The 22914-nt window shown below is 42.5% G+C and overlaps 1 protein-coding gene across 1 annotated transcript; it reads right to left on the bottom strand.

The window, feature by feature from the left end:
• Positions 1-217: 217 nt before the first annotated feature.
• Positions 218-22313, bottom strand: atp8b3 (ATPase phospholipid transporting 8B3). Its single transcript, XM_046050592.1, has 29 exons — positions 22163-22313; positions 21681-21773; positions 21363-21427; positions 20772-20863; positions 20522-20635; positions 19769-19867; positions 19089-19150; positions 18336-18408; positions 18001-18071; positions 17251-17342; positions 16956-17114; positions 15905-15993; positions 15622-15815; positions 15294-15502; positions 13943-13974; positions 13572-13728; positions 9264-9452; positions 8839-8951; positions 7952-8119; positions 7485-7596; positions 7276-7351; positions 7058-7181; positions 4294-4480; positions 3986-4209; positions 3799-3882; positions 3441-3665; positions 1611-1749; positions 1387-1517; positions 218-832 (listed from the first exon to the last, which is right to left on the bottom strand). The coding sequence occupies exons 3-29, from the start codon at positions 21385-21387 to the stop codon at positions 620-622; spliced, it is 3453 nt and encodes a 1150-aa protein (XP_045906548.1). The 5' UTR covers positions 21388-21427; positions 21681-21773; positions 22163-22313; the 3' UTR covers positions 218-619.
• Between the last annotated feature and the right edge of the window lie 601 nt (positions 22314-22914).

Here is a 22914-nt window from a genome sequence, read left to right as displayed (position 1 = left end):
AAGGGATAAACCCAATTATGCTGTCTGGTCAGAAAGCCTCTTTTCCCTCCCCCCACTGCAGAAGCCGGAGAGCCTGTGAAGGACTTTTAGTTTCACTCTAGTTGAGACTTTTGAGAAGGAAAAAAATCTGAGTAATAACTGTTACAGAAAAATAAAAACTTAAAAGGATAATATGGGTAAAATTGCGTGTTTTGAAATAAATTAACAAATAAAACAATTGTAAAACAAAGCGGTGCTGTTGGTTTATTGTGTTTGGATTGATCTTCAAAGGAAATCCCCTGAGACCCCAGCAGATGGAAATTTGATTTTTTTCCACAACAGTCTCAAACAAGAAAGATCAGAGATATTCATACAAAGGTAAACGGTCTATGTAAAGACAATACACAAGATGTATAGTACATAATGTATTTTGTACATTCTGTAATTTACTTAATTGGAAAGTAGTAGCTATACGAAAGATGAGTGCAGGCTCTATTAAGAATTGCCCACAAAGACTCAAGAACAGACATATAATGAATCATCGTTTCAATTCTGTTAAATTAATAATCCATATGATTACATACTTTCCTATATCAACATCCTAAATGTATAAGTCATTATTAATGAGCCATTTGGTGGTTCACTGTTGTCCTTCATTTGAATTTGGCCTTGTGTTGTCATTTGTGGTCACCTTCGCATCCACCGGCGCCGCCGTGCTGCGAAAGCAGGTCCCTGAAGTGATGAGGCGTCCAGGCCCGGCTCCCTGAGAGAGGGCATAAGACGAACGGCGAAGAGACATTCCTCTTATCAGCTGGGACCTCAGCTCTACTGGCTGACGGGATACACTGTGGACCTACATCACAGCCAGGTGAGAGGGACTTCAGTGAGCATTACCGCTGATGCTTTGTTTTTATAGCAATTAAACTTCTAACTTGGTAAATGGGGAACAACTCACCCCATGTCAGATTAGAAAACAGGTTTAGTACTCAAGCTCAGCCTTCTTAAAGCTCCAAAATAAAATGAAATGGCAACCAAATTCAGAATCATCTTAAGTTGGTCCTCAAGTCAAACACTTGTGTTTTTTAAATGGTCAACAGCAGTGAGCACAGTTTCCTGTCAGAACCTGGTAGGATGCACACAACTGAAGAATTATTACTGAGAGAAATCCTGAAAAAATTATGTAGCAAGTGGGCTTTTTCTCCAAAACACCTGATTAAGGTTGTCTGGAAGCATTTTATAGATCTTTAAAACTCTTAAGTCTTAAACAGTTTGGAAAAGGGTTGAGATGGGTGTACGGGTACTAACTTTCTGTGTGCTTAGTTGTCCCACCAATTTCAATAAATTTTTTTGTACCAACATCCAGGCATTAGTGAAGGTCACTTTACTTTTGCATTCAGATTCTCTCACCTTGTGTTTGTCATGGATGGTGAGGATGACATTAAGAGTACGGGCAGTCATTGAGGGCAAAACAGCCGTCCATGCAGCGAGCAGAGCTGTGAGCCATACAACTGGATCGATGAAGGCCATATCAGAGGCACCTGACGAAATGCACAGAATAATCAAACCTGTTCCCAGGTATAATGATAGAACATCAGAAAAATAGGCGTGCACTGAGATGAGAAGAAGTGTACCGAGAAAGTAATAGTCACTGGGTGATCTCTCAAACAGGCGAGTGTTGTGGGTGATCCTGGTACAGATGAAGAACATCACCATAGAGACACACACAGCTGCTATGTTGAACTTCGTCCAGTATCTGGTCACCAGCAAAATCTGAAAGACAAGCACTGTAATCAGAGGAGAGTGGCATATCTGGATTTACAGTATTGTAGCTATCAGCGAGGAAATTATTTAAAAAAAATTGCTTTAGAAATAAAATACAGCTGAACAATGTATTAGTATTTCCCAGCCAACTGTAAAAAAAAACAAATTAACACGACACAGGTAGAAATGACAATCATGTGGGCTAACAGAAATGGTCTAGATTAGTTTTGAATAGAACAGACCGGATTAAAAATGATGGTACCAAAATAGAAACAGAGCAGAATAGAACATAAATAACAGAATAGATTAACTGAATGGCACAGAACCAAACACAGTGAATACAAGCTGTCAGACTCATAATGGACTGTGCCCCTTCTGACTAATACACTCACATCACACCGTCACACCCTCTAACCCCTATATATTTCAAATATAGCTCAGAAATATACTATTGTGACAGTTTTTATGATTGATATTGCTTTTATTACCAACTGGCACTTTGGGGAACAACATTTCATTATTCATGTATGCAAATACACGAAGAAATGGCAGTGAAGGAATCTTGAATAGGACAGAAATGATAGAATACAATATCAATAGCACAATAGCATGGATAGCATACAATAGAACTGAACCGAACAAGAATAGAATAGAACACAACAGATCGTTCACCAAGGTGGAAAATTGTCTTTGGCCCATCTGGCACCTAATTACAACATAAAAACACAGTACACAATATACTATGAAGAGTCTAAGTTATAAAGTACAAGAAAACATCTTCTAACTGGGAGAAGTGGTCTTTGTTACCAAAGGTATATTGTAGCTGTTTAAAATTAAAGAACAGGGGGTGAGAATGTTCCTCTGTGGTACACAGCGCGTTCCTCCTCACTATCTGTTCTCAAAGAGTCCCAAAACGGCCTTCTGATTGGTTTACTAGCCACTGTAATGGAAATTTTCCTTAAGTGAGACTTCTGAAATAAAGAATTCAATCCAGACATCTATTAAGGGTTTTTATTATTTCCAAAAGGGTCAGACAAACACACAGAGTGCAACCAGTCTGTAGAGTGTAAGACAAAGAGCCAATGAAGAAACAGGTGTCTTTATACTCCAAGGGTATTACGCAGCTGTCTTAGGGAAGAAGGGAGTATGAACCAACTGTCCTAAGATGAAGGCCTATCAAGGACAGTCAGATAAGAAATCCTTCTAATGAGCTACTTTACCATGGGAACCTTCACCTAACTGCAACATAATAAAATGATCAAAACTACACAGTCAAACATATAATAATATATTATCACACAACCATCAAACAACCATACTGGGAAACTTCACCACCTTGCTTCTGATTTTACTATTCAACCACGCCGTGATATTGTATGACAGAACACTTGTGTTGCTTATTCTCCAATATCTCTTAAATATAGATACATTTTTCTATTAGTTCAACCAAATAACTAAGCAATTAAACAATTTTAACATCATAATTTATATATGATATAATTACGCATGATCATTGTGTGTTTTTTCTACAGTTTAATGTAATTAAACTGAGTAATAGCTCTGTCAAATTAAATAGCATCACATTATGACATAAATAGTTCATTATAATTTCATAAAGATACTTTTAGATTATGTGATAAATATAATGTCTAACATTTCTCTTCTGTTTTTACATTTTCATTATGCTTTTCTATCCTTACCTCAATGGTGGCAGTGAACGTGACTGCCATGGAGACAGTGACTGCCATGGTCTGGTAGTCCAAGGCTGTATTGTAAAAGACTCCAAACGGGATGAAGAAGAGAACAAGCGATGTGTAGACAGCATACAGTAGCGACAAGGACATCATCATAGGATTGGAGAGCTCCTGTCTCTGTCCAGACTTGTACAGCTCCGGCCATTTCAGGCTGCTTTCTGCACTCATGTCCTACAAGAGGCAGGATGAAGCATTATGACTCCAAACTTCAATTGTTTTCTGTTGTGAAAATGAACTGATGCAAGTGCTGACATTCAAATGTGTAATGAGTTCATGAAAACATTCATCTCTTAAACTGTCTCACCTGTTCAAAGAAAGCCACACACATTATTGGGGATGCTGTGTATAAGACAGTGTAGAGAGCAATGAACCAAGTCTCATACAGGGACTGCAAGAGAGAAGATTTTGAATGTTTTCTCCATGTTTAATCTTAGTTTATTATGTGACTTGAAAGTTATTGTGTCATAGGATTTTATCAATGTATGTTTAACCTGAGCACTGAAGCCATTGAAGAAACCAAACCATATGTGCACAAGAGCAAAGCCACAGGTCTTAAACAGGAAGTAGCACAAGAAGAGGGAAATGCGCCTGTAAGACCAGCGCCCATGGACCAGTAGCAGCCTCTGCAGAAATCTGAACTGGGACAATGCAAAGTCTGCGTTGTGCACTGCCTGACCTCCTTCCAGTCCTGCCATTCCCACACCAACATGAGCCGCTGATGTTAGGGAAGGACAACAGTTAGAAAAGACAGATCGAAAGCGAGAGAAATACTGTCATCTTTTCATTTAACCTGACTTACTCTTGATCATGTTGACGTCATTGGCACCGTCCCCGATGGACATGGTGACTGAGCTGGTGTGTTTCCTGACCAACGTGACAATGTCGGCCTTCTGTCCAGGTGTTACACGGCAGCATAGCACTGACTGACACTGTTCTGCCAGGCTCATGAATGTGGCCCCCCATTCTGGTCTCTGGTCAAACTCTGCCTAGAGTACAACACCATCAAAACACAAATAGCTCTTTATTTCTATAAAATGTCCCTACCTTCTAATGGAGCTTTGGAGGATTCTTCACCAGTAATTCTGGGTTTCTTATAGTGATGTGGACAGCATTCACAACGCATTTTAGTTCCGCCAGTATATACACTGCTCAAAAACATCAAGGGAACACTTCAATCACACATCAGATCTCGATGAACAAAATAGTTCAAAGTTCAAAATCTTTACATTAAATTGTATAATTTGTTGAGAACAAAATTACATAATGGTCAATGGAAACTAAAACCACAAACCGACTGAGGGCTGGATACAAAATCACCCTGAAAATCAAAGTAAAAAAATTTAAATCACAGGCTGAGCCAACTTGTGTTATTTTCATCAGCAACTCCTCATGTGACTCAATAGTTTGTATGGCCTCCACATGCCTGTACTCCCAAAAACATCTGTGTGACAGGGCCAGAAAATGGCAGACTACTTTTTATGCTTCTGGTGTGTTTTAATTTGCGTGCTGTGCCTTTTTACCTTTTTTTGTGCGTTATTTCTGTTTTTATCGCATGTGGTGTGTTTTAATGCATGTGTGTTTTTGTTAAGTTTTACTTACTAGCTGGACTGCCCTTAAACCTCTCACCACTACTGATCACATGTTAATGAGCAATAGGTGTGGCAGCTGACAACCGATTGGACAGGACTCATTTTTTAAATGAAGCAAAGGTAGTAGTAAGGGGGGTCGGGGGAAAAAAAAAAGAGAGACGGAGGCAGGATAAGGATGTAGGCAGGTAAGGAGCGTGACGGCGGGGAGGCCGGAGGAGATGGAGGTCTGGTGGGTGAAGAGAGCAGCAGGGAAAGCCGGCCAGCTCGTTGGGCGCTGAGCAGGGGGGCATCGAGCAGGAGGACGGCAGCTAGGAGAGACCTGTGGGGAAGCAACTGATTTGGACGGAACCGGCGCGGCAGCCGAGACGACGCAGCAGCGGCGATCGTGAGAGTAGTCGCTATAGAGGCCTGCAGGGAGACGCCGGGCTGATTCGGGCAGAGCCAGGAGCAACGCGAGTAGACGACCACAGCAGCCAGTGTCCGCCAACGCGCTTCCACTCAGGCCTTGGCGAACAGTACGACTGTGAGTAACAGTTTACGTATCTTAAGCTAGGCGGCACAGAGGACCAGGCAGGGGAGAGCTGCAGAGCCGGGGTCGTGAGGCATAGGGTGCGGGTTGACTGACATGAGCACACTACTCGCCAATGCTTCATCTGTTGTGTCCATGAGCTCCTGGACAGTCTGTAGCACTACTTGGCGGCGTTGTATCGATACATAACTTCCCAGAGGTTCTCAGTTGGATCCAGGTCTGAGGAACATGAGAGCCAGTCAATGGCATCAATGCCTTCGTCATCCAATCACTGCCTTTACACTCTGGTCACATGAGGTCTGACAATGGCTCTGAGGATTTCATTCTGGTACCAGTAACAGCAGTCATGCTACTGTTGGCTAGCATGTGGAGGTCTGTGCGACCCTCCAAGGATATGCCTATCCTGACTATCACTGACACTCCGCCAAAACAGTCATGCTGGATGATGTTGCAGGCAGTATAACATTCACTGCAGCATCTTCAGACTCTTTGATGTCAGTTCCTCCTCGCACAAAGGAGCAGATACCGGTCCTGCTGCTGGGTTGATGCCCTTCTGTGGCCCTGCCTAGCTCTCCTCGTGTAACAGCCGTCTTCTGGTATCTCCTCCATGCTCTTGAGACTGTGCTGGGAGACACAGCAAACCTTCTTGCATGTATGGATGTGCCATTCTGGAGGAGCTGGACTACCTGTGCAACCTGAATGGGCTGCATGCAGCGCCTCATGCTATCAGTAGTGACAAGGACACTAGTAAAACACAAAACTAGAGAACAGTCAGGAAGGATAAGGAGAGCGCAATTGTCTGTGGCCACAACCTGCAAAACCATTCCCTTTTTGGGTTGTTTTGCTGTTGCCTCTCCAATGCACCTGTTGTCACTTTCATTTGCACCAAAACCAGTGGCACTGATTCATAATAGTTAATGCTTGCTAACTGGACAGATTGATATCCCTGAAGTTTAAGAATTTAAGGCTGCAATAATATTTTTATACTAACAGTGGGTCAGATGATATGACGGGGGTAAGTAATGTAATGGGTCATTTCCAGAGACAAACCCACAGACAACTGTCACCTCAGATCTACAGTGTTCAAAGCTCGTTTTGTTTTTACAGCTTTGCTGTTTGGTTCAGTCGCACCACTGTCATCAGCACTATTTTCAGGCTGCAGGCAGCGGTTTTCAGGGAAAAAGCTCTGTAGAGCTCGGTAGTCAAGGAGACAGTGCACTGTACACTATCTGTTCATTACCAAACAGCAGACAGACACAGTTAGCAACTAGTTGGTGAACATATTGGAGCATTAAGCAGTTAAAGATAAACCACACACTTTTCTCAGGAATTCCAAAGACTCCAAATTAATGCTAATGCGGCTCCTTATTTAGTGTTTCATGATACAGAGGTATTTGCAAACCATGTGATGACAGCTATTCGGCCATCCTGTGTCCAGTGTTTACCAGCTCAGGTCCAGTAAGGACCACAGCGGTCTTTGCTCCAGTCATCTCCTTGTCTATAGCCCACAGATCTGTTTGTCTGGCCTTGAAGAAATTGACCCCTGGGTCTGGGGACTGGAGTATCTGTCTGCAGGGGCAAACACACAACAACCAATGAGATTGTGTGAGTGTGTGCATGAGTGTGTGTGTGTATTGTTTTTTTTTTTTTTATCATTGCTAACCTCAGCTCCTCCCATTCCAGTAACCTGGTATCAGGATCCAGTAGTTTGCAAGAATATCCGATATTCACTGCAGTCTCTACAAGTACGAAGAAAGAGGGAGCAGGAAAGACAGAGGAAAAGACACCACAGTGACAGTTTGTTTTCATGTAGCTACAGCACAGCAATCAAATGGAGCCATTCGTACCTCCTGCTACAGTATGTAACAATACCTTTTTTGTCCCCAGTCAGTACCCATACTTTAACCCCAGCCTGTTTAAGCAGAGCAATAGTCTCAGGAACTCCCTCCTGAAGCCGGTCCTCTATTGCTGTCACCCCCAGAAGCTACGAAACATTCAAGTAAAAATTAGTTTTTAGCATTCGTACAGGATATTGGCTGTAATGCATAGTAACATGACTGTAACAAGCAGACAAAGAGATAATATGAGTGACATTAAACCTCATAACATGAAAACAATCAACAACAACACACCAAAGTCACTTGGAAACAAGGATTTTTACTTATTACTTTGAGCTTTACATATATGAAACTTTAGGGAAAACTAAAGGGCAGGCACCACTAAGCAAACACTTGATTTAAAGAGTTATCTGTATTAGTTATGCTTTGTCACTGATCAGCTATATCACTTTAAATGGAGGATGACAATAAACGTGAAAATCAAATTCAGTAGGATCCTACCTGCAGATCCCTTTCCATCTGATCATATAGCTTTTCCAGCTGTGTGTCGCGGTCACGGGTTGCCATGACAGCAGACTGGGCCAGAGTTTTACTCCACTGCTCCCATGATGCCTCAGGAACAGATCGAACCGCAACACACAAAGTCCTCAGACAGGTCTGGGCAAACAACTGACAGAAGATAAGTTAACACGTTATTTGATAGGCTGCACATTATTTACTGAGTGATCCTTCAGGCAGAATTGAAGAATTGACAGAAAACATGAGATAAACATGTCTTGGCAGGCACATCTCAACTACGCGCTCTAAAATCTATTGAGAAATGTTGGTTTCTGTTTGGAGTGAAATGTCTTGATGAATTGCCATGAAATTTGGCATGTTAATGTCCCCTTGAGGATAAATTCTAATGGCTTTGATTCCTTAACTTTTCATCTAGCTCCACCATCAAGTAATAATTTCAATTTGTCCAATATTTCTTTTTATGATCAAATACCTGAAAAACATTCCCAACAGCCTCAGCAGATTGTTCTTTGTGCTAATTATCAAATGTTAGCATGCTCAGCTAAGAAGGGTAAATTTTATCCCTGCTTAGCATCAACATGTTATCATTGTCATTGTGAGCATGTTAATATGTTGATGTTAGCATTTATTTCAAAGCACCGCTGTGACTCTCAGATCTGCTAGCAGGCTGTAGGTTCTTAGTCTTAGTAGTTTATCGAAACCCCAGGGGTGGCAAAGAAATACGTGACCATGAAAATCACTAATAAAGTTTTACATTTGTGTAAAGTAGGATTTTGAAATGCTTAATACAGAAATGAAAACTAAAAAATACTAACAGAGTATCATATAAATAGTAGGCTCAATAACACCACACACTAATGGTTCATCACCTCCAAGGCTTCTTCAATCCTTTCCTGAAATGGACTGTCCTTCTGCAGTCTCTCCAGGATCACTATATCCGCCCCTTTACAGTACAGCTTTAACCCACCCTCCGGCTCTCTCACTGAAAGATAAAACAATAATTATTGTTTTAAAATTATTATTATTTACGTTTATCTGATGCTTTTATCCAAAGCTACTTACAATTGCTAATTATGTCAGAGGTCGCACACCTCTGGAGCAACTAGGGGTTAAGGGAGACCCGGGTCTCTCACACCAAAGGCATGCATCTTATCCACTGTACCATCACCACCACTTATTATTATTATTATTATTATTATAGAACTTAGCAGAGGTGGAAAAAGAGTGAGGTGAGTGCAAAAGATTACAAGAGATACAGTATGCTGTTAGTGTGTATTTAGAGGGCTACTCTCACCCAGTACAGACATGCGTCTTCTCTTGCTGGTAAAGTCCAGCAGTGCCAGCAGCTGATATTGGCGAGTGACACCCAGCTCTGAGACAACAATAAAATCTCTTGTCCTGGAAAGAAAGACCCAGCCCAGCTCCCTGGCTGCACCAACAAGAGCTTCCTCATCTGGGGACGCAGCCTGGTAAACTGGAGCCTCTGGAGGAATGAGGTCAGCACACAAGGTAGAGGTAAACATATTGTGCTCTGGGAATTGTCAGAAACTTTGTGCATACAGGTTATTATATCAGATTCAGACCAGTGATTTAGGGGTTGGAAGATACAGTCACAGGAAAAAGTATGTGAACCCTTTGGAATTACATGGATTTATGCATAAATTGGTCATAAAATGTGATCTGATGTTCATCTTAGTCACAACAATAGACAAACACAGTCTGATAAAACTAATACCACACAAACAATTATATGTTTTCACGTTCTTATTGAACACACCGTGTAAACATTAACAGAGCAATGTGGAAAAAGTATGTAAACCCTTGGATTTAATGAATCTTCTGCTAAAGCCATTCTGTTGTTGATTTACTTCTGTGCTTTAGGTCGTTGTCCTGTTGCTTCACCCATCTTCTTTTGAGCTTCAATTGGCAAACAGATGGCCTTACATTCTTCTGCAAAATTTCTTGATAAACTTTTGAATTCATTTTTCCATCAATGATAGCCACCCTTCAAGACCCTGAGGCAGCGAAGCAGCCCCAAGCCATGATTACCCCTCAACCATCCTTCACAGTTGGGTTGAGGTGTTGATATTGGTGTGCTGTGCATTTTTCCCCCGCACATAGGGTTGTGTGTTGTGTGTGTCTTCCAAAAAACTCAACTTTTGTTTATCTGTCCACAGAATATTTTGCCAGTAGTGCTGTGGAATATCCAGGTGCTCTTTTGCAAACCTCAGATTTACAGCAATGTTTTTGCCATCTGGTGTCCTCCCATGAACTACATTCTTGTTCAGTGTTTGACGTATTGTAGATTCATCAACAGAGATGTTAGCATGTTCCAGAGATTTCTGTAAGTCTTCAGCTGACACTCTAGGATTCTTCTTAAAATCAGTGAATATTCGGCTCTGTGCTCATGCAGTTATCTTTGCAGGACGGCCACTATGGGAATTCCTCTGGGCGTGGCAGGGCTGAATTATGAATGAAACTACTCCAATCCTATTGGTGTTGCTAGAACGGTAGCGTGTGACGGCGTAACCAGAGGCATATATAAGCACGCCGGCACACAGGACACATTAGCCCTCTTCTATGAAGCAAGGCACTCCAGGCGGGGTGAGGTGTGGCGGACCGACGCAGTGTCTCGTTCCCCTTCTCAGGGAACAAAGGTTACATACGTAACCCGAGATGTTCCCCTTCGAGGGAACTCGAACTGCGTCGGTGACGACACTATGGGAACGAGATACCCACTTAGGCCGCGCTGAAACTCCACCTGCCCCCAGCGTGCAAAAACCTGAGGCACGACTAAAAGGAGAGCGCACGGGTGCCTTCTGAACGATCCAGTTGCTGATGGTGTGTTTAGAAGCGGGGAGCCCAGCCTTGGGGGACCCGAAACACACCAGCAACTGTGGTCTTCCACCGGGAAGACCTCAGAGTGTAAATACTCAGCGCTCTGACAGGGCAGAGCAGATGAAGTCTCCCGTCCTCGGCCGTCACATGAGGTGGGGGATGAAACGCCTGCAGCATCGTGGACCCTGCCAAACTGGACGGAACCTTAGGGACATAGCCTGGACAAGGGTGCAGGATGGCCCTGACCCTCCCTGGGGCAAACTCCAGGCATCGGGGAGAAACCAAAAGTGCCTGGAGATCCCCCACCCTCCTCAGAGAGGTGATAGCGAGGAGAAAGGCCATCTTAATGGTCAGGTGCTTGGCCTCAGCCGACTCTAGGGGTTCGAAGGGGGCCTCAGCCAGCGCTTCGAGAACCACTGCCAGGTCCCAGGTGGGAACCCTGGAACGAGTCACAAGTCTCATCCTCCGGGCTCCACGGAGGAAGCGCATGACCAGTGGAAGCCTTCCCAAGGGCCCATCACTCAGAGGGGCGTGGAATGCTGCAATGGCAGCCACATATACTTTGAGCGTGGACAGGGAGAGGCCCGCGGAGAAACGGTGCTGGAGAAACTCCAGCATCATAATTACATATTACGCCGCCCGTTCTCTACACCAGGTGGCGAACACATTCCACTTCAGGCCGTACATCCTTCTCGTGGATGGGGCTCTAGAGCTGAGTAGTGTCTCGACCGCTCCTGCCATTAGGCCCGCCTCCAGGAACTGCGCCCCCTCAGAGGCCAGACCCACAGCTGCCACAGGGCGGGGTGTGGGTGAAAGATCCAGCCCTCCGCCTGGGACAGCAGGTCTCTCCTCAGAGGGACCTGCCAGGGCAGGCCCTCCAGGAGCGATATTAAATCCGAGAACCACACTCGTGCCGGCCAAAACGGGGCTACTAGTAGTAGGCTGACGCCATCCTGACGGACCCGCTCCAGAACCCCCGGGAGCAGAGCGACTGGGGGAAAGGCATACGGGGCATACGGGGCTCAGGAGGTAGAGCGGGTTGGCCGTTAATCGGAAGGTCGGCGGTTCAATCCCTGGCTCCCCTGGTTGCGTGTCGAAGTGTCCTTGGGCAAGATACTGAACCCCGAATTGCCCCTGGCGGCTATTCCGCCAGTGTATGAGTGAATGAGTGTGAATGTTAGTTTCCGTTTGAGGCTCAGTGTATGAATGTGTGTGACTGGTGAATGCAGATGTAGTGTAAAAAGCGCTTTGAGTGGTCGAAAAAACTAGAAAGGCGCTATACAAGTACGGAGCATTTACATTTACATTTGCATACAGACACAGCCTCGGCCACGTCTGCACCATGGCATCCAGCCCTAGCGGGGCTGGGGCGAGAGGGAGAACCACAGGGGACAGTGCATAGTCTCTCGAGACGCAAACAAGTCGACAGCAGGTCTGCTCCCTGATTCTGGGTCCCAGGGACGTACATCGCTCTTCTCTGTCTGTCTCTGCTGGGACCACAGGAGGATCTGATGTGCCAGTTTGCATAACGGGCGCGAGCGCAGACCCCCCTGGTGATTCAAACAGGCCACCACTGCCGTATTGTCGGTTCTGACAAGGACGTGGTGACCGCGGAGAGTGGGCAGAAAACTCCTCAGAGCTCTGAATACCGCCAACATTTCCAGGCAATTTATGTGCCAGGAGAAATGATGCTCCTGCCAGAAGCCTCTCGCAAAGCAGCCGTCCATGACCGCGCCCCGTCCCGTGAGTGAGGCGTCTGTCGAAATAATTGTTCGGCGACAGATCGCTCCCAACACGGGGCCTTGGTACAGGAACCAAGATTTCCTCCATACAGACAGGGAACGAAGGCACCTGCTTGTAACCCGTATTAGACGGAGCGGATTTCCCCTCGGGGAGAATCCCTTGAATTTTAGCCACCACTGCAGGGCTCTCATGTGCAGTAGTCCAGAAGGTATTATACTGGACGCCGCTGCCAGGACACCCTCTGAAAGTGTTTTACAGTGATGGCGCGGCCTAAATGCACTCTGGTCACTGAGGAAAAAATGGACTCGATGCGGGCGGGAGACAGGTGGGCCCGCATCGTCGTTGAGTCCCACACCACCCCTAGGAACATAGTCCGTTGGGCGGGCGTCAGCACGCTCTTCTGAGAACTCTTTTGTTCGAGGCACGGTTCACATCAGGCAATGGACAAGACAATAGCAAAATTAAAAGTGGTGTGTGTTTTTTATAGTGCAAGGCAGCTCAAATCAACACCTCGTATCTCGTCTCATTGATTGGACTTCAGGTTGGCTGACTCCTGACTCCAATTAGCTTTTGGAGAAGTCGTTAGCCAAGGGGTTCACATACTTTTCCAGCCTGCTCTGTGAATGTTTACAGAGTGTGTTCAATAAAAACATAAAAACATGTAATTGTTTGTGTTGTGTTAGTTTAATCAGACTGTGTTCATCTATTGTTGTGACTTAGATGAAGATCAGATCACATTTTATGACCAATTTATGCAGAAATCCATGTAATTCCAATGGGTTCACATACTTTTTCCAGCAACTGTAACTGACAAAAATGCATTTGACAAGTAATGTCCGAAATAACATATACAGGTTATTTAACCTTTAATTGTAGCACCCTTGTTGGTTTAATTTAAAAACAAAGCGGAAAACATGAATCACATACGAACATTTCATCAAAAACAAACCAGTGTTGTCTGAGGTATGACCTGAGGTTTTTCAAATGGGTAATATGGATACTTTCACACAAAAACACAAACCTTCCTTCCACTCTGCCATGACAGTGTGACATAAAGACAGCGCCGTGAGGAACTGTCTGGTGAGTGGGCACTGCTGTCCTCGGAGCTTCTTCACCAGGCTGGGAGCCGACATCAACAGACCACCGCGGGAGAACTGATTCCAGCTCAAGTCCATGGGCTGCACACAAACAGTGAAAAGATGATTCACTAAGGGTTATGGTGCATTGACATTATACAGTGTTCCAATTGTGGCATGAAGAGAGTCTAATGCTGTTTACAGCAGACATTATGACACAAAAACAAGCACATAAACATTGTAAATATTCAAGGAGAGGTGAAGAAAGAACAAAATACAGTTCAAAGATGCAGATTTGAGAGTAATTATATGGCACCTGTGTATCCTCTGCTCTGACTGATGCATCACCTGTGAAAGTGGAGAAATTATTGTTTTTAATGACTTGCAATAAATAGTGAAAATGGAGGTAAAGTACATGATTAGAATATCCACAAGAAAGAAGAGAAATGCAGACGTGGGCTGATATCAAAAGAGAAAAAAGACATGTATTATTCCATGCACAGTACAATCTAAATACTGTACATGGTTATCTGAGCCAGTAACGAATTGTTATAGATGGACTTTTTATAAATGAATGGAATAGGAAAATACATTGGGTAGATGCTGCTAGGTGCTGTAGATTTCAGTCAGACCATCACTGGGGTACGGTTTATCAGAAGTGATGTCATTCAGCTGCAATTTTCTAGTATTCTAGTAGTATCTAGTTCAAGTATAACAATATATATTTAACACTAGCCAGTAATAGTTTTAGATTAGATTTACTCTCATTTAGGGATCCCAGAGGGATCTTTGTTCCACTGTAAGCCAGTGAAGAAACCCTTCTCTCTGGTCATTATCAAACTAAAATTAAATGTAAATGAATAATAAGGAAGCAAATTACTGTGTTGATTAGACAGAATAAAATCGTTTAATGTCACACATTCTTGGACACAGACTGGATTGCATTCAAGTGCCAAACAAGAACTCTTTGAGTGAACATAAATATGAAAGGTGTCTTATTGCTAACACTATTGTATCATGCTGAGAATTACACATTAGCGCAATTAGTCACAATGAATGGTCTCTTTCAAATACTGATGGACAAGTCTGTTCAACTTCTGTCCATTTTCACTTCTTTCTCCACTTTTCAGGATTTCAATACACCATTTTTGTACTTTCTGCTTATTTTTTAACACTTTTTTTAACTGAATTGTGCAAGGTCATTTGATTAATAATGCCCCTCTAAAAAGTTTCTAATTTGAGAATTTTCACAAAACGGGAAGAGAAAGAATTACAATATTTTTCTTAACTTTATAGTCAACATGGCTGTTTCTACACAGATGACTATTGAAGTTGCTTAAAGTAATTTTGAAAGCATGTTGCAATCATAATTTGATGTACATCCTGTTGATAGTGGATGCTGAGGTAAAATAAAAGCAGTTTTATATGTTGGACTATAAGTTTGTTCAAAAGTCTGTCAGTAGTTGGAATTTTAGTTTCTAGTTACCCGTGCAGCCTGAGGTCAGATAAAGATACTTTGTTTTAATGCAGTAAGTAGCAGTGCTGGCATTGGGGTGTTGCTTTCTTCTAAGAAAGACAATAAAAATATCACATAGAAAGTAACATTTTGGTAAAGAAAATTGGTCCACCGGTTAGAAAATCATTTGTTGGTTTCAGTTTATTGTTACCATAGATCTCCCCAGCTATGCAGCATTGTCTGAAGAGCAGACAGTTCTGAGTTAGTGTCCCAGTTTTGTCACTCAGCAGGTATCCCACTTGGCCGAGCTCCTCACTCAGTGAGGTGTTCCTGGCCTGGGCCGGTCTGTCTGCCTGCTGCCAATACATCTCCATATCCCAGCCAATAAACAGGCTGTGGACTGTGTGAATCAGCTCTAAGCTGTGAACAAACAGACATGGAGGACAAATACACAGTAAGAAAGTATACACACAAATACAGCTGTATTTCCACCTTCCTGCATTCCCTCAAATGAGTGCAGTATTGTAGATGGAACTAACGTGATGTAGAGAGCAATAGGCATGGCAGGGCTGAGCAGGATGATGTAGCTCCAGAAGATCAAGAACGCTGTGTAGATGGGACTGCCATTGACCACCAGAGGGGAGATAAACCCTGTGTGGCTCATGACCCAGCTCGAAAACACACCATTGCCGACGGCATTAAGCAAAGCTGTCAGCAGCACGGACAGGACAATCTAGAGATCCAGAATATAGACACACACAGTTTATAATAATTCCACAAGATGCCTCATGCTCATCATCTCCCTGCCCTTTACCCACTCACCCCAATCACCACTCTGTTGAAAACTTTTTCCGTTTGAGTAATCTTCACTCGCAGTTTCCCGCAGTTCCTCAGGATCTTAGTGTCCGTGCCTGGTACAGAACAGACAACTATTAAATGCTATCGCTGCGGCGGCCTGGCTGAACGAGTTGGGAGTCCATCCTGCAGCCAGACGGGGAAAGTTCAAGCCCTCGTGTCAGTAAGTATCTGCTGACGTGCCCTTGAGCAAGATGCTGAATCACTACCAGTTCCAGGGGTGTCTGACCCTACTGGCAAGAGGTCAGTGGGAAGAGAGAATTTCTCCTGCAGGCATCAATAAAGTATCAACATCATATTTTCCAGTGATGTTGAGCTGCATGTGTAAAAAAATGACAAATACTGAGAAGGTGTGCCATATCTTCAAATTGGTCGAGGACAGAAACTCATTCCAACTTAGCCTCACTATAGCAACAACATGTCAACCCTGATCATGCATAATTCAAAGTAGGATGTGTCAAGGGTGTGTCAGGAGGGTTAGAGCTATAATCAGGCTGGAGTGGGGTCACATAGATAGACAGTCTCTGATGAATGGTCTAAACCCCATCTCTGGAAGAATTTGATCTATTGATTGGCTTTACCAGAACTGAAAGGGTCATAGCAGTGAGATCCATGACACCTCTGCCTAGTCCAGTAATATCCGATCAATGATCACTTAAAAGACAGGAGGAGCCTGTAATCTGAAAGACGTTAACAGACCCACATTTAAGACACAGCTACAGGAGTTAAGTACTGTCCATAATTAGCAGTATAATGTATTTTACATAATAAAATGTGTCATTGAAACAAGTAGAGGCCACAGTAGAGGGTGAAATGAGGACAGGTGGCCTGGCCACAAAAATATTTTGCAATACTTCTACCTCAGTTATCACGCACCTCCATGGGGCCTTATGCCATACATAAGGGCCTGCCTTCATTCTGTTTGCCTCAGTGTCATTGTTAGACTCAACAGAAAGATCATTAATGGACAAAAAGTGTATCATCCCACCCCTCACAAACATCATTTGTCTACATGTACCAGTGTATATGGTCAACCCGTAGGCAAACTCTGTGTTGCGTAGGACTGTTCCTCTCAGGAGGATGTGCTCGTTGTCCAGCAGAAGACACTCTCCTCGCCAGTGCAGCTGGCCTCTGAAGGTGTACAGGCGATTGTTGGGCTCCTCACACCACACCACACCTGTAAAATGAAATGTTACATTTGTTCTTACTGAAGACAAGTATGCATTTATGTCAAAAGTTTACTTGTGTATTTTTCTTCTACTTTAAAATGATCACATCTGAATTTACATTCTTAATAGGAAACAATTATTCACCATCAAAGGCAGCAAGCGCCTCTTTTGAGGGGTGAGAGGTCAGCTCATTGTGTGTAGCACTGAGCGCCTGCCGGTACTTGAGGTTAGTCTCTCTAAAGGAAGAGAAGTTACAAGTTATACCAACACTAAACAGTTGACTCATTCATTAGAAATAATAAGAAAAAGTCAAGGCAGTGTGCAGTTGGTATGTGTATAGAGTTAAGCAATATTATTTTCTTTGGTTGTTTAACATTAAAAGGTCTTTAATCTGCACTAAACCACATGTAACTATAATCTCTGTAACTAGTTCTCACTGGTTTTAATCTGGTAAGAAAATGACAAAATCCCATAAAGCAAACTGATGCCATTCTTTCACTGATCCCAGCTATACCATATACAGTAAGACCCTAAATATATCATACACCTTTTACCCTTCTGTGAGCCACCACAAAGCCGCAGATGTGCAGGCTGAGCCCCTCTGACTGTCCCAGAGTGTATAAATGATTTTAGACCTTTTAAAAGTGACCACATTATTTTGCCTTCAAGGCCCCATTGATATAGAACCTCTGAAATCAATAGCACCTTTAAAATCAAATCTTAAAGTTTCCTATTCATGCTATTATTTTTACTACTATATACATTACATTCATAGTCTTTATGTTGTAAAATCCTTTTTACTTGTTTTAATATTTTGCAAGAAAATGCACCACTACTACTATTACTAGTATAATGATTAGAAAGTTAAATAATTACGCTGACTGTGTTTCTTACCCATCGATATCTGCTGTTTCCACATAACACAAACTGTGAGGCTCTGAACTACACAAGAAGAGAAGGTCAGCCTGGGTAGAAAAATGAAAAAAGAGAGGGCTCAGTGGAAACTTACTGTAAACACAAATAGAGCTCTACGGAGAATTTATTCAAATATTTAAAGCTTCATCTGCTCCATGCTGACATGATGAAATGTTCCACTTAAATCCAGAAAAATAGTAAATAATGTTTCTTATTGCACAAAAATGACTAATCAGACAAGAATCAGACACTTTGTTTCTATTTGCAGTTAATTTCTGTGTTTCTGTGTTCTGTGTGTAAATTGGAAATCTCACAGGAATGACTTGGTCTTTGCGGATTCGCAGTACATCTCCCACGCACACATGTTTCCACTGTGCTGTGCTGAAACTGAGAGAGGACAAACAAAGAGTGAGTGTATGAAAAAAAAATCAAATCATTTGCTTACATTTCTTGCAGTTTGCTATTCAAAAACTCCTAAATATGCAATAGCCATCATATATACAAAACACAACAACTTTGTTTTTCATAGAGCAAAAGTAATGTTTTCATATTAAAGACGCAAATAAATAAATGCCAGTGTCAAATTTTAAAATATAGGACTAGCATATACCAAAAAGATTGCCTTTAACATATAAACTAACATTACACAACAACTACATCTAAGCTATATTTCTAATGTTGTGAATAATTTGTTTCAAAAATAAAAGCAGAGCAGGCCTATGTTTTCAATTACGATAAGTTCAGATACATAGAAATACCTAATTTCCTTCTATAAGAAAACTCTTTATATGACTTTTTATATGTGTCTATACCAGTAGTTTAGTCTTTCTGTTTATTAGTACATCTGGAATATAAAAGTCTCAGAAACAGACTGAAAAAAAAACAAAAGGTGGGTTATGGTTCTTGACTTCCGATAGGTGTGGCAAATGCTCTGTGTTTTTGCCCTGCTCTAATGCACAAAGGGACCATTTAGAGATTCACTCATTCACACTTCATTAGAGCTTCATTAGAGGGCTGTTTCAAACTGGAACTGTGCAGAGTCCTGAGAGAACCGTCTTTGTATTCACCTCTGGGAGAGGAGTACGTCACAGGGTCGGGAGTTAATCTTGGAGTCACTGCGTCTCCTTGCCTGGAACAGAGATGGAGAGAGCAAGAGACGGACCGAAAAAGGTAATGAGAGAGGAGAAAGATATAGATTGAGAAGCGTGACATGGAGAAAAAGAGTGATGGACAGGGAGCGTGTGAGAGGGAGTGAGGGAGGCCGTGAGAGGTTGAACAGGAGAAAGGAGAAAGGAGAAACACCATTAGGGGGCTCTACAGTGACACCAGCAGGGAGATTTACACCATCCACTAAATGATTAGTCAATAGAGAGGGGTCAAGCAAGCGTTTCACCCAGAGCTGTTAACGACCGTAACTCAGTGATGCACTTAACCAGAGAATTCTCCATGCAAAACATCACGCCTGCATTTAAAAGGAAAAGCTTTAATGATAGGAGAGAAAATTAATGCTACTGGGATGACTGGTTTTGTCAGAGAGGAGAGGACAAGGAGTCAGTGAGGACAATGAAGGAGAGAAAAGAGTGCGTACATGCTTAAGTGCCCGGTGCATAAATGCATGCGTGAGGCTGGTCGTATATTTGTGTTTAAGCTCATGCATTTGTGTGTGAGCGGGTGCATTCATCACTGAGGGACAGTCCCCCTCCCAGGCGCCCCAAGGCTGAGGGGACAGAATGGCTGGTGGTCTCACCATGTCGTTGGCAAGGTCTTTCAGCCCTCTCACAGAGAGTACGGTGAGCAGCGGGATGATGGTGACGTACCACGGGATGGATGAGATGACAGGAACACACTGGAGACCGCATGCAAGCGTGGATACACACAGAAGGAAAAAGAATCACACAAACTGTACATACCATACGCACACACAATGTGCTTCCACAAGTAATAATCTAAGAATAAGAGAGTAATAAATCTAGACTAAAAAGTCAAAAGCTCTGGACAAAGCCAATCACGGTTAAGTGATTTTTGCAGTGGTAAACCTGGTAAAGACCTTTGTGGTTTTTTGAAAAAGGGTTTATGTAAGGTGTGTCATCGTGTAGGCAAATTTTGCCTGTCAACCGTACTTTGCATATAGAAAAGAAAATCATAATTACAGTCGTTATCTCAACAGACTATGTCACAGACACACCATGATGTTAGGCACATTTCATCAAACTGTATATGGATATCACAGTGTCAGGCCCATTGCCATGACTCCAGACTGTCTGCACATTCAAATTAAAAAGATAATTGTGTTTTATACTACAGTCCCAATAAAGTAGCAATTACTTTAATTTGTATGTTTTATTTTGTTTTGTTCCTTACAGACAGTTACGTCTCTTGTATGTCTCTATGTTGTAAACATCATACATCAAAAAACTAAAGCTGAACCTGTAAAAGAAATCAAAATCAAGTCAGATTTTCTGGAATCAAAGCATGAGAGACAGCAGAGCTTTTATCTGACCTGCAACACCACCATGAGGAGGAAGTAGAGATTGGCCACTCGCTGGAATTGTTCAAACAGAGTCAGGGGCAGGAAAGTCACAGGGGAGTACTTGTGGCTGCGCACCACATTGTCCTGGCGATCGACATGAAAAGCAACAGAGAGAGAGAGTCATACATATCAACACATTAACTTGTTTCTCAGTGCATCAGCATGCCAACAGGTGTCAGGTACTATGTGGAGGGAAAAAGCATGTGTGTGACTGACTCACCGCGTATCGTCCCCAGCGGAAGCACAGAAAGGATTTCTTCTGTTTGTGTTTGTGGTAGTGGCGGCTGTTTGCCCTCACCTCCCATGTGAGGCCTGTCAGACACGTAAGGCGTACTCTTAGCTCAGGAACTATTTCCACACAATGATTCAAATTATCATTTACATCGGCAAACAGCAGATGGATGTGTGTGTGTGCTTCTGTGAATGTGTATTAATATGCAAGCGTAAGTAGTGTCCCGCTGTTAACCATATCTTAAAGAGATTCTTGCATCACCCATTCAGAGCCTCAAGAAGGCAAAAATAAATCTAGTACCATCTGCTGAAGAAACATGATCTCTTATTGGAGAAACTTTCAAACTTGATAAAAGATCACATGCAGGCTGCTACGTAAATATGACACTGATAGTTTATGTTAATGGATATGAATGTTATTGTTCATTTTGAATCAAAAACCCTAAACTCCACACACCTCTGAATGTTCTACATAAACACAGAGAGTATTAAATAAAGATAATAATACATTATAATAAACAGACAGTAAGCAGCAGGTGAAGAAAAAAGGAAATAAAGGATGAGATCAAAAGAGACGTACCAGACTCAACACTTTCCTTGGCCATGCTGCTGAGGAGACTCAGAAGTTAGTAGACTCTGGTTGTCCTATTTGAAGGAGACAACAGAGTGAATTGCCTGCGTATGCTGCTTAGATACATTTCTGAGTCTTGTAACTCATTACACTGCGTTACCATGCTTACCGATACCATAGCAGGGAAAAGGTTAGAAATGACTGCTGCTGATCTAAACAGACTCATCTGCCGACTGTAGCTCTCCAAACACTTAAATATCCTTTTTTAAGCACTTGATTACATAAACAAAATGTAACTAAGGTGAAGTGAAGGCTTGTTTTCCTTACCAACTCTTCTGGCTGAGTCTCTGCTGGAAGCTGCATAAGCACTCCTGGTGAGAGAGAACCGATGCTGCTCTGATCCAACCACCTGCATTAAACCTGCAATTAATGTGCAGATGATTCAGCACAAGAACTGTAATTAATGACTGTTACGCTACATTTGACCTGTTGCTAAGTAATTAATACCTAGACCACATTTATATACAAATTAATAAACACAGAGTAAAGGCTCAAAAGACATTAAATTAGCCTGCTTTGAGTTTTAATGGATCCTGTTTGTGAAGCTGGTAATAGTAAATTTGTTATTGAAATGAATCATAAGCAGCTGCACATAAATAACCCACGCAACTAGGAAAGAGTCATGCATTTACCTGCATTGTTACCTGCAGCCAGGTGACATAGCTGAGCTATCAATCATTAAGCCCTACTGACCGCTAAACATGTTCGTTTGTTTTAACCATTCTTCAGCTACTTTTCATACCACACACCTGGTTCATCCATCCTCCTCCTTTCTCTTTCTCCTTGGGCTGGTACGACATGTTCCCAGCCCCGCCTTCACTTCGCTCCCAGGTGAAGGCTCCAGTATCACATACGGTACTCCCTGTGCACATAACCTGAGGAGAGAAAGAGGAATGGAGGTGGGGCTCCAAGGCCAGTGGAAGACATTTCCTGTAAAAACAGAAACATGTTTAGATGTAGTAAACTATCACAAACTATAATTCCAGACACACTAACTGGGTGAACTTTTTTAAACTAACCTAAATAACATCAGTGTCCCAGAAAGTCTTTGTAATAGTATGGTAATGTTGCTTTTGCACCACGCACCAGTGGGAGTTTTGGTTTACAAGAATGTGAAAGCAGTGCTACTTTGCATTAAGACTGGGCATGAATGGCCAACACAAAACTCCCGTTCTCATTTACTGCTTTTCTTACTCACCCAATCTCTCTTCATACGTAAATTCTTCCATTCAAATATGACAAAAAATATTTTAAACATATACAACATAGATTAAATAAGATTAGTTGCAACTGCGGCTGAATTGTTGTCATTTTAATGAGGAAATGCCCCAACTATTTAACAGTGTGCTTCCAAAAACACACAAAAAAGTATTCTGTACTGTGCATTAGTAAATTACCTCACAATCGCAGTTTCTTTTGTACCGTATGTGGCTTGGCCTCATAAGTGTTAAATGAATCACTTATATACTTTCAGATTAAAATGAAATGCAGTTTTTCATTC

This window comes from Micropterus dolomieu, linkage group LG05 (assembly GCF_021292245.1).
Source record: "Micropterus dolomieu isolate WLL.071019.BEF.003 ecotype Adirondacks linkage group LG05, ASM2129224v1, whole genome shotgun sequence".
NCBI lineage: Eukaryota > Metazoa > Chordata > Actinopteri > Centrarchiformes > Centrarchidae > Micropterus > Micropterus dolomieu.
This window is presented reverse-complemented; position numbering and strand designations above follow the sequence as displayed.